The sequence below is a fragment of the Aaosphaeria arxii genome, assembly GCF_010015735.1.
Source record: "Aaosphaeria arxii CBS 175.79 unplaced genomic scaffold BU24scaffold_3, whole genome shotgun sequence".
NCBI lineage: Eukaryota > Fungi > Ascomycota > Dothideomycetes > Pleosporales > Aaosphaeria > Aaosphaeria arxii.
Window position 1 is genome coordinate 1,309,728 of NW_022983476.1, and position 16,754 is coordinate 1,326,481.

At 50.6% G+C, this 16,754-nt stretch overlaps 3 protein-coding genes across 3 annotated transcripts; 2 read left to right on the forward strand and 1 right to left on the reverse strand.

The window, feature by feature from the left end:
* Window positions 1–4,552: 4,552 nt before the first annotated feature.
* Window positions 4,553–4,939, reverse strand: BU24DRAFT_460362 (uncharacterized protein; the record flags this gene model as incomplete). Its single annotated transcript, XM_033531815.1, has 1 exon — window positions 4,553–4,939. One exon carries the CDS (start codon window positions 4,937–4,939, stop codon window positions 4,553–4,555), a length of 387 nt encoding a protein of 128 aa, XP_033385636.1.
* A 6,479-nt stretch (window positions 4,940–11,418) lies between these two features.
* Window positions 11,419–12,096, forward strand: BU24DRAFT_147855 (uncharacterized protein). Its single transcript, XM_033521228.1, has one exon. It carries the CDS (start codon window positions 11,687–11,689, stop codon window positions 12,038–12,040), a length of 354 nt encoding a protein of 117 aa, XP_033385637.1. The 5' UTR covers window positions 11,419–11,686; the 3' UTR covers window positions 12,041–12,096.
* Window positions 12,097–13,791: 1,695 nt separating this feature from the next.
* On the forward strand, window positions 13,792–15,363 carry BU24DRAFT_147869 (uncharacterized protein). Its single transcript, XM_033521229.1, has 3 exons — window positions 13,792–14,254; window positions 14,324–15,078; window positions 15,131–15,363. The coding sequence occupies exons 1-3, from the start codon at window positions 13,888–13,890 to the stop codon at window positions 15,251–15,253; spliced, it is 1,245 nt and encodes a 414-aa protein (XP_033385638.1). The 5' UTR covers window positions 13,792–13,887; the 3' UTR covers window positions 15,254–15,363.
* The last annotated feature ends 1,391 nt before the right edge of the window (window positions 15,364–16,754 follow it).

Here is a 16,754-nt window from a genome sequence, read left to right on the forward strand (position 1 = left end):
ACTAGATATAGAGACTTAAAAGCAGAAGGGAGTAATTGTCAGCTTTAGTAAACTGACAATTGTACCCTCCTTTGCCTCACTCCTGAATCGAAATAATGTCATGTTCGGATTTGTGGAGTACGGTTACCAGGACATACAGTTGCAAGTGACTGCATAGACTTCTCATTCTGTTTTTTTATTCAACTAACCAACAAACAAACCATGGGAGAGCAAACAAAGCTGAAGCCCAAGTTCAAGATCAATTCCCTGATGACACCGTCCATCGTACAGGGGAGGAACAAGCAATGAGGTCGTATGATAGGAAATGAAAGGAAAAAAGAAAGACACAAAGCACACGAAAAAGTACCGGGATCAATCAATCCAACGGAAAAAATCCCTTGTTCATGGGAATACACACACCTCGGCCTTGATTCCTTCACAGGTCTCACCTTTACGAATATCTTCTCCCAGCCTCTAAACGAAAGGCAGAAAGAAAGAAGGGAAAAAGACAACGGAACGCCACGAAAGACGGACAAAGACAGGAGAGAGAAAGAAACATGCATCTTCCTATTTCCTAAGTTTGCCGCAGTCGTGTACCCTCCAACTGTATCGAAGAGTACTCAGCCGTGCCTCGCTGAATCCTTCCTCTCTCACTCCTGTTGTTCCCGTCAACACACCTCCACTCAGGCTTTGTGTCGCCGTGTGGGTTGGGTAGCTTGCTGGGTGATACAAGGCTGAATTCCACTTCTCTTCTCTGCCTTACCTTTGCTCTGCTCTACTTTTCTTTAATTGATGGAATGGTTCGGTATGGGGGCCGAAAGTCAATCCAGTTCTATCTACTCTATTCTACGCTATTCTCTCCCCGCGTCTAAACTACTGGATATGAAAACATCGCGAGGAAGTGAGTGTGCGTAAGGGAGGAGGCCTCAAGGCGGCTACACTGAAGCTAGTGTTAGATGCCCGGCGCTTGAGTGTCTATTCTTCTTCGTATCCTCCTTACAAGGCTGTTGGATGGGAATAACAGGGAGCAAGTGTATAACGACGTGGAGGAGAGGAAAGGTTGGTGGAAATGTCGGCAAGTGGATGGCGGGTAGAGGAAAGACATGTATGTAATGTGGTAGTTAGCATTTGGAGTGGGTGTGTGGTTCGGCGCTTAATGTTGGAAGGGATTCGATGAATCGGTTTATGACAAGTGCGCCTGGTGGGTGTAAGCTTGCAAGCGTGCGGCTCTGCTTGAAAGAAATGGGTAGGACGGATCAGGGGATGTGTGAATTGTTGTTTGTGTTGTTTTTTGCTGCTACTGTTGCTATTGTTCGATGTGGTGGTGTTTAGCCCGTCGGTGATTTAGATGAGTTGCTCTCGGGCGTAAAGTTGCCTGGCATGCTTGGGGTTCTCTTTGCTTGGGCGAACACGTGTGATGCATGCTCGCTCGTCGCCCCGGGTTGACGTGCATGATGTCCGAAGGTAAGTAGACAGGCAGAAGGATTGTACTACTGATGCAGTAGAGGCACTGGTCCTGAGTTGGATTGTCAGGTCAGCAGCGCTGTAAGGAGAAGGGCCATTTCAGAGTCAAATCCTGGGGTTATTCACCGAGTGCATAATGTCGAGGCCTAGTCTTGCGGGTTGATAGAAGCTTTCCCATTTCTACACTGAGGATGAGGTGATTCAAGGATGGATGAATGGTAGTATGAATGGATCATTGCTAGTGTGTAGATGGAGAAGTAAGTGTAGCTACAAGCGCTTGTTGTGTGAGACTGATCCTCCATAGAGCTCACCCAACTCCACTCAAATGTCAACTAGAGGTGAAATATTTGTCAACGTGCATCTGCTGAGCCTCATCTATTTCACTGGAAAGTGCCGGTAGTAGGAACTTTGTACATCAAGCTTCTTCCCTGCAGGGATGAGATGTTGGAAGTCTTGATCAGGATCTAATCAGTCATGCGCAGTCAGAATCCTAAAAAGTAAGCAAAGCAATACATGGATGACAGTAAAGGTTGGAAGGAATCTCGGAAGTGCTGCTGTTGGAACCTCGCCCAGGCTTTTTTGTCTCTCATTCTGTGCTTTGTTTTCTTTTTTTTTTCTTTTCGCTTCAAAGAATAGTATCATGTCAGACGGGCATCAAAATATTGTTTGGGCCCGACTGCCATATGCAAGCACATACTGTACAGACCTGCCTACTCGTACCTTGACCCACACATAAAGAAATGCTGATGTGTACCTAATCCAAGGCATGCACGTGGAACCCGTAAGCCACCGTAAGCACGACGAGCCCGTCCATCTCTGTGAGAAACGGGTTACTGGGTCTGCGTAACAAAGGAGTTGGACGCATCTAACGACATCATCATCATAATCATCGACAACAGCGACAACAAGAAGCTGAAACTCATACCTTGCAGACAGTCATCCAAAGTATGGGTAGCAGGTCACTGTAATTGTTACGAGCTACTCATAGCGAGTACGCTTGAGCGAGATTCGCTCTTCAGCACCGATAGTCGCACTGTGATTGGCTACTTCGACTGACTTCCTAATTGGGTCATCTGTTCGAGTCGCCCAGTAGCTCAACCGACGACTTTGGTCTTCATAGATCAATGAAAGCACCCTGGAAAGAAAACAAAATCCAATATGTAGACCTTGTGGAAGAAGGGGAGAAGCTCTCACAGTCCACTTTAAAAAGCAATCAAGTCGCGACACATCTAAGTGAAATGTGGCAAGTCACACAGAGATTGGGCTGCAGTACTCGTCGCACACGGTCCCAACGCCGGGAAATCCCCCCCCATGATATGCGCATGCCGTGAAAGCTCGCAGGTGATATTGAGATCTTTTCAGATAGAATGTTTGGGCAGGGACGAGTGTCTTCGATGTGAAAATGGTGGACTCGTGTTAGGTGCTACGCGCGAGGATGCTGAGGAGGAGTGCCAATTGATGGTGCCATTTGATGCATATCATTTGAGGTTGACTATTCCTGTACGGCAGCCTTTCACCCCAGCGGCTCGAGCGATTGGCAACACAATAAGCATTCCATGCGAGGAAAGCGAACATGTCACTAAAGGGGCTATCAATCGAAGATGCAGCATCAGTAGTGGATAGACTGATGTCTTTGCGCATTTCGTCGGAAGGAATACATCTCCACAGCACGTACGCCACAGCACGATCATCGTAGGGAAGAAGCAAAGAGCTAGCACAACCCGGCCTGGCCAAGTTCCACGACAAGAATCTTCCGGCCGTTCGAACAGTCACAAGCGTACAGTCTGTAGCTGCGCAGAGGAAATTAGAGCCGATGCGATGCGATGTGCACATGGTGTGCTGAATTTAGCTGGCCCCACAGCAGCAGAGTTGAACTCTTGAAAAAAAGAGGTCGACAGCTGTGCTTCGCAAGGTGGAACCGGATCTGCATCAATCCAGACCGGCAAGATGCGGGCGGCTGATGATTAGTGTGTGGACCTACCTAGCGGGCACGAAAAGCTACGGCTCAACCCCCTTGAGGCAATGAACGACACGCCCCCCCGAAGGGAGATGAGCGATGATCAACAACGGCAAACCTTGGGATTGCGGAGGTGGATTGGCCTGGCGGCTGTCAACTTCGATGACTGCGTTTAGAACTCGTATCTCTAAAAGGTCAACTGTGCAGGCTGGCGCAGGTACAGATTCGCGTCTCCGTAAACATCAGCCATGTCATGTAATAGAAGCCATAAGTCGTGTACGCTCCCTGACTTGACAGAGTTTTCGCCTACGGTGCTGCTTCGGTGTGAAGAAGGCCTCTGGTGAAAACTCTGCCCCGAAGAAGATACCTGGATGAACGGATGGCAGTGAGTGTGAAGAGGGAAACATAGCAAAAGGGATTCCACGGCCCGAAATGGACCTAGGCTGGTCGCGTTCTTGGTCTGTGGTGCCGGTGAGGGAGGTTGAGGAAGGGCGAGACTCTAAACGATAAGCGAGGGTCAAGGTTGAGACCATTGTTGAGAACACTTGCTCTCGTGTCAGATGCAGATGGGCAAGGAGCAATGGTTGATGCCATCCCCCTAGCAGGTAACTAATTGTGGTGTGTGGGTAATGGAAATAGGTCAACCTTCAATACCTACCGGTACTGTGTCAGTAGTCTACTCCGTGGAGCACACAGCAACGACAGCCCAAACGTGCTTGACGCAAGACAGGCGCTTTCAGCACGCAGCAGGGTTTAGCGATGTGGGATCCCTGTCGCAATTAAGATTGAGCCTGACTATTGATTTGATGGCGAGCCGCAGAAGATGCCTGTTATAGTTGATGCAGGCCTGCAGGTTACGGGTGTGAAAAGAGTAGAGAAAGGCCCATCCGAGATAAAGTTCGCATGGCCCAGGGCCGTGGGGTGCATAGCTGTTCATTTAAATTTACAGCAACTTATTCGTAGTGCAGAAATTCCCTACCTAGCCTGCAGGGTCGCTTCGAAACGAAGGTGGTCTTTGACGGGAAGCTGAATTGTGATATGCGGCAAATGCCATACCTAGGGGGTTGATGAGCGCACACAAAGGACGGGCCAGGCGTTGGTTCTGGCCTTTGTCTGGGGAGTGATGCTCGAGAGGAGTGCGATGTGTTGTGATTACAACTGTATGTCTGATGATGTGTTGTCTAAGTGTACGTACTTGAGGAGTTGGGTCAAGTCTTGTGCGAGGCTTGTTAGAGAAAGCATAATGGGGATTTCCCTTGCGTGTTGTCGCATTCTCCCCTTCCAGTACTTCGGTCGATGCTTGCTCACAACGTGGCCGCCGCCGCCTCCGCCGCCGCCTCTTACGGCTGCTGGGGACACTGGGGGAGGGACGGGGGGAGGGAGGGAAGCCTGCGCATAGCCTGTGCTGGTGCTGGTGCTTGTGCTTGTGCTTGGGTTTGGGCTTGTGCTGGTGCTGGCCCTGTTATTGCGGTGCGGGTGCGTCGTGGTTGATGAGTCCCAACATGACGGGTCGGGGGGCTTGGTCGGCTTGAGGATCATGATTGCACCCATCCTCCGATCTCTCGAGGAATTTTGACATCAGGGGGGCCGCGGATGAGGGAAGGCTTGGTTGAGAGTAGCGGTAGTGCAACTACTCCTCACTAACAGTCCTTTCCCCTCTTCGCCCTTCACCCTTCCAAACCACCAGGACGTTGCTAGTCAGTCGGTCCCGTGTCAATTGACTTTAGGTAAGTCGTGCAGTCGGCGGTGTGACATGGGACGACAGACGAATGAAATGGCGTGGGCCCGCGGGCACGCCGAGAAAGGAAGAGCAACAGACGCTTCCTAAATTAAGGACACTTTCATGACAATATCTCATTCTCAGGGTGATACAGTGCAATACAGTATGGGGACAGTACAACGCACTTACAAAGTAGGTTTCATTGAATTGGACTAGTTGTCCATGGGGCGGGTGTAGTCGATGATTGAGAGGAAGGATGGTTGATCGAAAGTGGGGGAGATCACTTGAATGATCGACGCGACACGACACGATACGATAAAGAGAGAAAAAGGAACAATAATAATGGCCGAAGAGAGTGTGCAGAAGCGATAGACACGGAATGATCACGATGATGAGAATAGAATCATCACGGCTGAGTCTCAATCACGAATTAGAGGGTGACCGGCTTTCTCCATGACTGGCTAGCTCTTGACGGAAGAGCTCCAGCTTGAAAGTCGCTACAGTCTCTAGCACATTGAAGCTCGCGTGTTCGACGGATGGGATTGGTCGAGTTATGAGACTCGACTCTCGTTAATAAGACAAACGAGTGCGAGGGGATGGAATTCAATTTCTGGGCAGGTTGATGACGGAAGATAGAGAGCGCGGGGTAAGGAGGCCTAGGAGGGTATACGAGATACCGAGTAACAGTAGATAGACGATTGATCGTCAGGTCTTCCTTGGATGAGATTTGTATATGTGCGTGATTTATTTATTTTACGCAACGTACCTTACTCCGTACTCTCTGTGTGCTTGAATTCGACTCTGAGTGTGCGTGTTGTTAATCTCCTTTGCCTTTACTATAGGTGCTGTACTCCGTACAGCGTGCATGGAAATATAGTACCGTTGTACACAGTCTGCTGTACGTCCGGAGCATGCGCGGGTGCGGGAACGCAATGGTCGATGTTGAAATAAGCAAGATCATCAAGTAAAACAACAACACTGGCCTGGGAGATTCCGATAGAAAGGATGCTTGCTCATCATCGCCTAGGAGCAATATTGTAAAAAAAGCAAAATGCAGGGGTGGCGAACCAGCGAAACCCCCCTTCCCAGCCGACCGGGTGATAATGAAGTCAATGAAATTAGGCAGAGCGTTCAAGTTCAACAAAGAAAACATGTGCATTATTGCTGTCTCAACGATATGTCCCTGTGTACTATCAGTATGTACCAAACTGGCATATGGGCCGTTTGTTGATCCAACCAAAATCCACTCCCCCTCTTCGAACGGCCGTTTTCCTGTCTTCCGTCTGTCTGCTTGTCGGATCTGTACTTCCAATTGATCGACGTAGCCCGACCAGACTTTGCACAACAAGAGCTCGCGATACGCCGATGGCCGAGACGATGGTACCACAGATCTGTTGCCGGCCAACGGGAGACGGTCGGTCTAAAACGGTACTTGTTGTACCAGACGGTGTTTGGCGGGACAATCATACGTACGGTGATCGAGACATGGTACGGTAAGTACCCAAGACTTGGAACGGATGAACGAATGATATGACGAAACAAGAATGAAATATCGGAAGTTGAGGGATTGATTGGCACGTCCTGCATACTGCGTACACAGTGCAGAAATCTGGGCACAGTAACTTGCAAGTATGTACTCCGTAGATAGCTGGAAATCATCCAGACGGCACATGGATTATGCACGGTAGCGGTAGTGTGGTTGATCACACGTGTAATAAAAATGGGATAATCCACCCGGAAAGAAAGAATACAAGGAGTGGAGGAGGAAGAGGCAGAGGAGAGGAGAGGAGAGGAGACAATCGACAATCTGGTCGACGGCTCGCTAAGGCAGCCTTCCCATTGGGTGGCACAGTCTAGGGTTGGGTCAACTTACCCCCCCAACGTGCTGGTAAATGCAGATGATTACTCCGTACACTGGGTTTCAATTGTATGGAGTAATCTGCGCGAGGAAGACTACCTAGGTAGAGATGATCAAAGGTGATGGTCATGATAACGATGAGTAGATTGAGTACCAAGACAAACTGTCGCAGAAGTTTCAGAGACGTGGGACACGCTGCTCCTTTCATCTCAGTGCTTAGGTCTCGTGTGCCCAGTTGTACACACAACACACACCTCTTATCGTCGAGAACCCTGCCGTTTTGGCTGTCAGTAAGTTTGTCCTGAGTGCATGCTATGTCAGACGTTTCGCCAGGCGCCTTCGCTCCACAACCGGTGACTGGTAATGTGCTTGAATGATTTGCATCCACCATTCGTCTGCTTGCATGGTAAGTGAGTTCGACTACATATTACATACGCACGTTCAATTATGTACGGAGTACATCCGCGATACGTGTAGAAACAGTACAGGGCTGCTCCCACGCTGCTGCCGCTATTCCAGAATGCAAGACGCGAAGTGAGCATCGAAACCTTTGGCTAACAAACCTTGACCCCTCTGAGTCTCCTCTCTCGAGTCTGAAGTATGATACCCATAGCTTTCGAGGTGTCGCGACTCGCGAGAACACAGCTGGCCGTGCACTCGCGGCAGTGACCTCTACACTGCACGATGCCAAATCTAGAAAAGCGCTGCCCCAAGTGAGCGGGATGTGGCATGCGTCGTGCGTCGTGCGTCGTGCGTCTCCAGATAACCAAGACACCCATTCAGACAGTACCAAGAGTCCACTCTACCTAACCAGCCTAGGGCTGCTGGGAGAACGAATCGAGGGCGCTGGCAAAGTCCGCTCGCTGGCTGGCTCTCTAGCTCGATGGCTCTCTCGCAAGGGGCGCCTTGGAGCGGGCGGCTGGGCGAGGCGCTGGATCGACCATCCGTGGAGTCGCTCCTCCCCAGTGCCCTTTCCACGGCCTCTTGTAGTGCGTGAGCTTTGAGCCCAAACCAGGCCACCGGGAACTACTTTTGTGACATACTGAACATCATACAAGCAGCAGTCGTCCTTGGTATTGTGATGCGCCGCCCGTACAAAGTGCGAGAATGCGAGCAACCGATGACGGCCTACGTGCACGACTCTCGCTTGTTTGCACTCTGCATCTCTGCATTCGCCAACGCCTGTGCCTAGCAACGGCGTCATCCATTTGGAGCTCGCAGCTGTCATCGAGTGCCAACGGGTGCCTCGTGCCCCCCTCCGACAACCTCACCCTCGACCAGCCTGCCCACATCCCCGGCATCGGCCTTCAAACCTGCCAAAAGAATTTCTGCCTTTCCGAATGGTAGTACCATCTTCGGGAGTCCAAGGAAGCAGATCCATCATGTTTACAGCACCATTATGCATCCATCATTTGGGGGCCATGCATCTACTTACCCAGGATGACTGGGCGACTGGACGGCACTCCCACGTGGAGATCTACTTCCTGTGCGCGACGCGGTGCACGGCGGGAAGGTTAGGATGGCTGCACATTCCGCACGCTTTCATCCATGTCCGACACATCGATAATAAGACAATATTGTGTGTTGCATATGGGAGGTTCGACTGGGGCTGGGGAAATGATGTCGGGTTGGGTCGTCAATGGCTCATTGCTTATTGCCCTGGCCAGCCATGTCGTAGGTAGGCAATATAAGAGAATGGCTATTTATAGGCGAGCAAGGGAGCCTCGTGATTGGGGCCAGGAGCAGAGGAGTACACACATACATGTATGTACATCGTACATTTGCTGCATTCGTGTAGTGAACTCGGGACAATAGACGAGATGCAAATTTTGTATCTATCAAGTCATGTGTCGTCCGCAATATAATGCAGGCAGGTTAGCAGTTTGCGTTGATGAACCCAATCAACCGGAAAGCCAGGATCCATGTCGATAGTCGGTGATCGATAATCGAAGGAGATACATACTAAAATGATGTTCGATCAGCACGAAACCCATGGTCAATGATGATGTTCATTGATGGTCATGGTGACATGGTCCCTACATCCTCTAAACGGATATTGGACGTGCAGCAGTAAACAGCTAGCGACTGGGTGCTCAGCAGTACTGTTGACGCTATCCCGGATTGTGATCAAGCTCATCATTCTCGCACTCGCATCGCAGCCCTTCCCGCTGAAGGCGCTTGGAGCGAGCTCACCAAGAGGGCCATCAGGCCAGCAGGCCGAACATGGCAGCGGGCCAACAGATGGATCAATCAATCAAATCAGGTGTGGCCGTAGCCTTTCGAGGTTCGGCTAGCGCCAGCGTCCGGCGACCTGAGCTGGGCTTGTCGGTCAGCCAGACTTGACGCCAACGCCGCATTGGCCGTAGGGATGCCATGCCATGACATGCCATGCCAGACCAGGCTCGCTCGTTCCAACAGCGGACCTGACCTGCTCGATCTCAACGCGCGCGCTGAGTCTTGACGCTCGTTAGCTGCGACGTGATGAGCGTGATGAACGTGATGGGTGCAGAATGCATTAGACCAACGTTCGGGCGGCTCCCAGTGCGAAGCGTGTAGAGAGATGCAAATAAACTACAGACACTGTGGTTTCGGAACCGGGATGGGGGAGGAAATGGGGACGGGAACGGGGAACGAAGAGGATGGGACAGAACAAGAAGGACTGGGGTGACAGGGATGAGGGATGTAAAGGATGGACAAGAGACAGCGAGACTAGGATTACCCCGACTTGCTAGGATTACCGTCAGGGTGGTCAGGACGGCGAGGATGGCTGCCAGGGTACAGCGTACTTCCAGTAGGCAATTACAGTCGGTCTCTCACTTTCTTTTCTTTTCTTTTCATTATTCGTTATTGCGCCGTTGTTGAGGTGAGTTGAGGAGTTACTGTAAAGGGAGTAGTTTGTGATTTATCAGTTGATCGGGTTGGATGGCCCGCTGTGTCTCTGGTTCGCTTCACACGTTTGCTGCACGTCTCTCGCATGTTGTATTTTATTTTTGTCTCCTATCTCTTTCTTGTTCTTGTAGATATTCCTTGATGGCTCGTTGGCCGCTAGCATACCTTAGAGCAAGTGCACTGAATGTCGTTATTCACAGTAACTATGCTGGGCCGGGATGATAAGTAATAGCCGGTGACAGTTATGAGTTTCGTCAAAGATAATATGTGCTGATCAGGTATCTTGTAATATGGTCCATATGGGGTATCTGGTGAGAAGCAGGTATGGTTTAGGTGTAGAATCTTATATAACGATACTCGGGCACTGCAGGGTACTCGGTAGGCAGAGGATGAGATGAGATGAGAGATTAGATGAGAGAGAAGAGAATACTGTGTACAGTAGAGATCAGAGACAGTGATAGAGAGAGATTGAGAGATAGAGAGCTCAGTACGGAGTAATAGTTAGTGAGCCCGAGAAGGGAAAAGGAATGAGAAGGGAAAAGGAATGAGAAGGGTGGAGAGGAAAGAGGATGAACAGGATGAGGATGAGGAAGAGGAAGAGAAGGGAGAGGACAAGGCCCAGACCGTGTCCGTGCATGGGTGGATTGGTCCCATTGGCCAGTCTAATGGATTCATCGCTTACTTGATTGGTTCAGAGTCTTGGCCCCAGCTTTTTCCTTTCCTTTCCATCCCATATGATGCGCTAACCAACCAACTACTAGGTAAGTTACTGTACAGTGTGTGTGTGTGTGTATGTACTCATAGCTACAGTCAGTCAGTCAGTCAGTCAGGACTCAGTACGGAGTCCATACAATACAGGACAGACACACACATACAAAGTATCACTCCTCCGTTCATACATACACACTACATATACGCTACTAACTAATTACCCAACTTAACTATCCTAACTAACCTACCTACCTAACTAACTATTATTGATTCGATCCCTTCAATCCCGGCCCCCTTCCCCTCCCTCCTCTCCTTCATCGCTTGCAGGCTCATTCGCTCGCTCGCTCGTTCATTCCTTTGGCTCATCCCCCATCCTGGGACCACCATCCTTGATCTTCCTCCTCCTCCTTGCGAATATCGGAAAAAGCAACCAAAGAAATCTCGCTGACGAGGTGAAAGGACAAGAAGAAAGAAAAAGGAATAATCACATCAATGCATTACTAACAACATGTCCTAATCATTTCTACTTTTGTCTTTCGTCTTTCTCTTGTCTCATCTCTACCTTCCAGTAGGTACCTAGTCATGACCATGGTCCTGGGTCAGAGCCGCACCGGCGCTCTTGGCCGTCGTCTCGTGCTACCCCAGAGCCTACTTGCTTTGCCATCTCTTTCCCTCAGTTCGGTCCAGTCCCAGACTCCCAGTCTCCAAGTGTTGTTGTTCTTCTTGTCCTCGTCAAAGAAGTGGACGGCGAGGTGAATCCCCCGTCGAGCCCTGGGGAGACCTGATAGGACAGAGAAAGACTTGAGATTTCACCATACGGAGTAGATGGTGGCCCTTTGATGCAATTCTCTTCATACCTATCCTCCCATTATCTCTGTTCCTTTCGTTCCCTTGTTCTCTGCCTGATTTTTTTGCTTGGTTCCTCATCCATCCTTGGCTCCTCATGATTAACTAAGTCGTGAACTTTTCAATTATAGTGTATCTAGCATGTAGGCAATCCATCGGGCGACATTATGATATCAACACCAGTAGTGCTCTGTACAATCAATAATGGAAAAGTCTTTCCTCTTTTGAGACTGGCCGGGTCAGTGTAAGCGATAGGTAGAACATGCATCGTGCTGATTATACTGGAGGTGGGTGGTGCGCTTCGGTAAATTATTATTGTATTGTTGTACAGCCTGTAGCCTGTGGGTATGGATGGATCATGACCTACCTACCTACTGTACTCAGTGCTCAGTACTGTACTGTACTGCACACAGACAGTACAGTTCTGCACCGTGTGCTAGCATTTCAGCCATCATCAACAGGGCTAGATACGTCTTATCCCCTCCCCCCCCCTCCTCCGGTATGCTGGTCCAAGCCCGTCCCGCACGCCAGCAAGCACCAAGCCAGCGCCAGCGACTCCGACCAAAGGGCCAGCCGAGACGAGTCGAACAAGAAAAAGAGACGACAGAGAAAATAACGACAGGGTCTGGCGCGCTGTTGGCCGGTGCTCAATGCTCGAATGCTCGGTGCTGGGTGCTCAGTGCTCACATCCCGGTTGCGCATTGTTGTTCTACGCTGTAATCGTCTAATCGAATGCCCCCATTATTGAACCACCCATGTCCACTCCGGGCGAACCTGAACGGTGTGCTGCTGGGTTTTATTATTCATTCACGCGTTGCTTCTGCCGTGCCTCGTCTGCTATGCCTACTTGCGTCGAAGTGCTAATGTTAAATCGTGAAATAGCGTGCTTCTCTTCCCGCTCACCTGAGGCCATATCCTCGTTCTAGTCGTTCCAGCTTCAATCTCCACCCCCCTCCATGACCTGCTCCCCGAATGACCTAAATAGCCCAAATACATCCCATCCCGATCCAGATCCTCCCACCGACGCCCACCCCAAACGCTCGGACGAACCCTATCGCCTGGTTGAGGCCCTGGATGCCCTGGACCTGCCCCTAGCCCGCCAGACAGCCACGCGAACCCCATCGCCCATCTCCCTGACGCCCTCTAGTCTGCCGTACATATACGTGAGGGCCACCTCTCTCCACTCGCTCACGGTGACAAAAGCCTTTTTGGCCCAGCAGATTCCAGCCATCTACCGCCATCGCTCTCTCTAGGGCGCCCAGGAACTGTGTCCACCAAGTAGGGATCGCCGCTGCCCGCACGCCTCAAACTCCCATCATCCACCACCAGGCTCCACCACTACGACCACCAGATCTCCAATTCATCTACCTACTTGCGCTCTTGTGTTTGTACTCTACTGTTTTGTACTGTGCGGTGTATATCCTCGAACCACTGGGAACTGGAGAATTTGGAGCTCGGGAAAGCTATCTGGGACTGTTCCATTCGACGCTACTACCAACGTACTCGATCGAATATCCAAGCATTCGGCCACTGCCATCACCAAAACGTGCAACACCAGATCTTGCAACGCTGCTGTCGTGGCCTGCCAAATCCTCTATCTCATTCCTGCATCTCGCCCAAGCAGGAAGGCCACTCCGTACCCAGCAATTTGGGTTCCAGATCGTAGCTAGTCGCAAGCCAACACCATCCTTGGGGGGGACCAGCGTGATCTTCCAACGACAAAACCTCCAGCGTACGCCCACACTGGAAGCATTAACCTCTTGACCCAAAATCGACAGACCTACAGCCTGTACAACCGCCCCTAGTAGCACTACGTCGACGAAACCAGGAATCCGGGCGAGAGGAAGTCATTGTTGCACCGATATCTGCTTTTTGCTGCACTGTACGCCCTTTCTTCCTCGGCCACAGAGCGCGAGCACCACTAATCTTGCAAAGCAACTGAGACCTTCTAGAAGATATCCGGAGAAGTGTGCATCCACCGGTATCACTGTCCACCAGATTCTGCGCAGGTACCATCTCCAGGACCGCCCGCGATCGCAATCTTTGCACGTCTCGGAATCGCTCTTCGCCTTCTTCAGGTCGACGATAGACTAGGTTGGGAACACCGCCGAAGAGCTTCGAGACTGTTTGCGCGTCTGTGCGAGCAAGAGACCTTTTACTAGATCTTCTCCCCTTCGTTACCTGCATCTCACTCACCAGCATCTTGTCCCTCTCGACTACCGCCTCTACCTCCCACATCCTCACACTTAGGAAACCCGATCCATTCACCATCTCTTGTAGACCTTTCCTCTTCCTTACGAGGATACTACTGTTGGAGTGTACATCTTCCTACTCTCCCCGCCCCAAGCAGCATCACCGCTGCCCTCTGATCCGACTTTTCTCCCATCTGCAGTTGGTGGACCACACAGGTCCGCCTCAAGCACAACCGCCAACGTGGCTGCAGCAGTGGCTCATCCGGCTTCGATGCATCCTGGGTCCGACCCAATGGGTGCCCCCGCCAGCTTTGCAACGAGAAGGCCACACGCTGCACACCTGGGCAACTTTGAGCTCCCGCCACCACCGATGCACAAGTACTCGTCCTTCCACAGTGTCAGCGCAACGCAATCATCACAAGCTCCGACAACCATCGCAAGTGTTGGAAATCTACTCACACCACCGAACAATATTCCAGGCGATGTATTGAGCCCTTCGTCAGGGGTTTCAGCAAGTGGAGCACACTCATCCGCGATGCCTCAATACGGGAACTATGTTTACTCTCCTCCTGCTCAGGGGTCAGCACAATATGGGTATGGAGCGATTTCGCAGCAACAAAACCAATACAACACTAGAGGTACGTTTCTTTGGTTTCTTTATTGTGCCCGGACCGGGTAAAAGATGCGTACTTACTTGTTACTTCCAGGGCTTAACCCACCACCATCATATCAAGTGAACCAGCAGCTGCCACCGTTCGCCCCGGCATCTACTCCACTAGGAGCTGGTTCAAATCTCACAACCATGACTGCACAAGAGCAGCAATCTCACCATATGATGGGTGCACAGACTCCAGTATCGAGCTCAGCACCGCAACAATCTCCGGCCCATACACAAGAGGCTTTCCAACGCCCTCCGCCAACACCGACTTACTACGGCTCTCAGCCTGCAAGCACTCCGCAGCAATCCACATTTCCATACTCGACGGGACCGTCGCCTACCCAGCAGAGTCCGATCAGCGCAGGACCAATGCCTAGGATGTCTCCAGCCGTTTCCCAAGGACAGATGTCTTCGATACCATCCATGCCTGCACAGTCTCCTCACGCGTATACTCGGCCTTACGGTGCCTTTCCGCCTCCCCCCCAGCACACGCATGCCCACACACACGCGCCCGTCTATTCCAATATGGGAAACCCCAACGGCCAGCTCGCACTGGTCGGAGGTATGCACCCGGGGATGATGGCAGGATTCAATAGTGGACACGCAGCAAGCATGCCCCATTTCCTAGCTCACCCACATCAACAGCAACAAGCCGCCAATGACCGACCTTTCAAGTGCGACCAATGCCCCCAGAGTTTCAATCGTAATCATGATCTCAAACGACATAAGCGCATCCATCTGGCAGTCAAGCCGTTCCCATGCACCCACTGCGACAAGAGTTTCTCCCGTAAAGATGCCCTGAAGGTACGTTAGATCCCGATTATGTGACTGGCCGATTACTAACACCTGATAACAGCGACATATCCTCGTGAAAGGCTGCGGAAAAGCAACGAACAATGAGGAAAAACGCGAAAGCCACTCCCCCGATCACAAGGCCGAGGCTCTCGAGAGCAAACCCATAATATCGAGCCACGCATAGTGCAACTCATGAATGATCAGTTTGCACAACACGCCCTTTAATTCGCTTCCCTTGTATTAACTATCGTTTACGTGGACATGTCAACGAGCCTCTCGGATACGTTTTGAAAGGACCGCGCCACTTCTCTGTCCACAATGTTTCCGGATTGACCATATTATGCTGCGCTGTGTTTATTGAATCTGTTTCTTTTTCCTTTCTTGATAAACCATTAGGGGGCCTATGGCCGGAGTCGAAGGACCAGGGGGTGTCCTTATCTCAACGCTTTACTGTCCCGATAGGGTTTTCTTTTTATGTAGCGGATACCTCTTAGTTGACGATTTCCTTTTTTTTCTTTTTCCCCAATGGTTGGTTATGGGGTCACGTTTGGGTTTTTCTTTTTCATGCATTGCGTGTCAGGTCGGGACCGCGAGGTTTCAGGGAATATTTTCGGTTACGTCTCTCTTGGGGAAAATAAGATCTTAACTGGGGTTCGGAAGGGGGGGCTCATGTATCAAGGAAGAAGGATAACTTTAGTGTAATTCCGCGATTCTTGATTTCGCCCGCATTCTTTATTTGCTTTCAAGCAAGATGTGTCATTGCGGCGCGCCCATGTTGAGTACTGGGACCTAGCGATAGGAGATGGAGACCAGCAGATATCGAGCTATGACACAATTATTTGTTGCCACCTACCTACCACAAGACGACCTTCTTGGTGATGTAGTCGTTGTTCTTGTCGAATCACAATGGCCCTTCCAAACGGATTTGAATGCGTGCGCAGACTGATATGCGGTGCGTTCTGGATGGAGTTGAAGATGCGTTAAGGTTTCGCTGGGTGGTTACTTGCGGGTCTTGCGTGACCGATCGGACCGAAGGAACGTCAATTCTCCGTCTAGTCCTCCCAACCTCACCTCAACCTCAACCTAACCTCAACCTCAACCTCACCTTGCTCTGTGTTGTCAAACATCTGCTCCTACTGAACACTCATTGAGGATACAGCATCATGAGCACCTAATAGCTCAGGTGTAGCTTTTGATATTCAATTGCATCCAAAGAATTCGCGCTGGCTCTTTTCGACAGTTTGCAGTTTCTCATCTGCGTCACGTGGCTGTTCGTTCTAATTAGGTAGCAATTGTGCTTTCCATGTCTGTTGTCACGTATGTCCCTTCGTTGTCGTCTCATCTGTAGCTATGGCCAAATTTGCATGCGTGATGCAGTGCGAATGTTGCCGTTGGGCGCCATCATTGTTGTCACCGTAATCACTGTCAGTATCAACAACAAAGTATCGTGGGAAATGGTCCTTCAACACTGAGAAAGCGTAGCATCAGTAGTAATAGTTTGAGTATAACAAGCATGCATTTATTCAGGGGGTTGTGCCGTGACATCCATGGTGCTAATGAGTGGCATTTTCACGTACAGTATTCCAGGTCGTTCCAATGTTGTTTATTCATTTTGAGTTCGCTAGACAACTCATTCCAACATCCTCCCTCTGGCATAACAGACACCACTCTCTCAACCCTTGCTC

Bases quoted from the DNA above. Each gene is read 5' to 3' on its own strand.
- BU24DRAFT_147855 (XM_033521228.1), top strand. From the start codon at position 11,687: ATGCATCGTGCTGATTATACTGGAGGTGGGTGGTGCGCTTCGGTAAAT.
- BU24DRAFT_147869 (XM_033521229.1), top strand. From the start codon at position 13,888: ATGCATCCTGGGTCCGACCCAATGGGTGCCCCCGCCAGCTTTGCAACG. The intron at 14,255-14,323 runs GTACGTTTCTTT...TGTTACTTCCAG, and splicing joins AAACCAATACAACACTAGAG to GGCTTAACCCACCACCATCA. The intron at 15,079-15,130 runs GTACGTTAGATC...ACCTGATAACAG, and splicing joins CCCGTAAAGATGCCCTGAAG to CGACATATCCTCGTGAAAGG.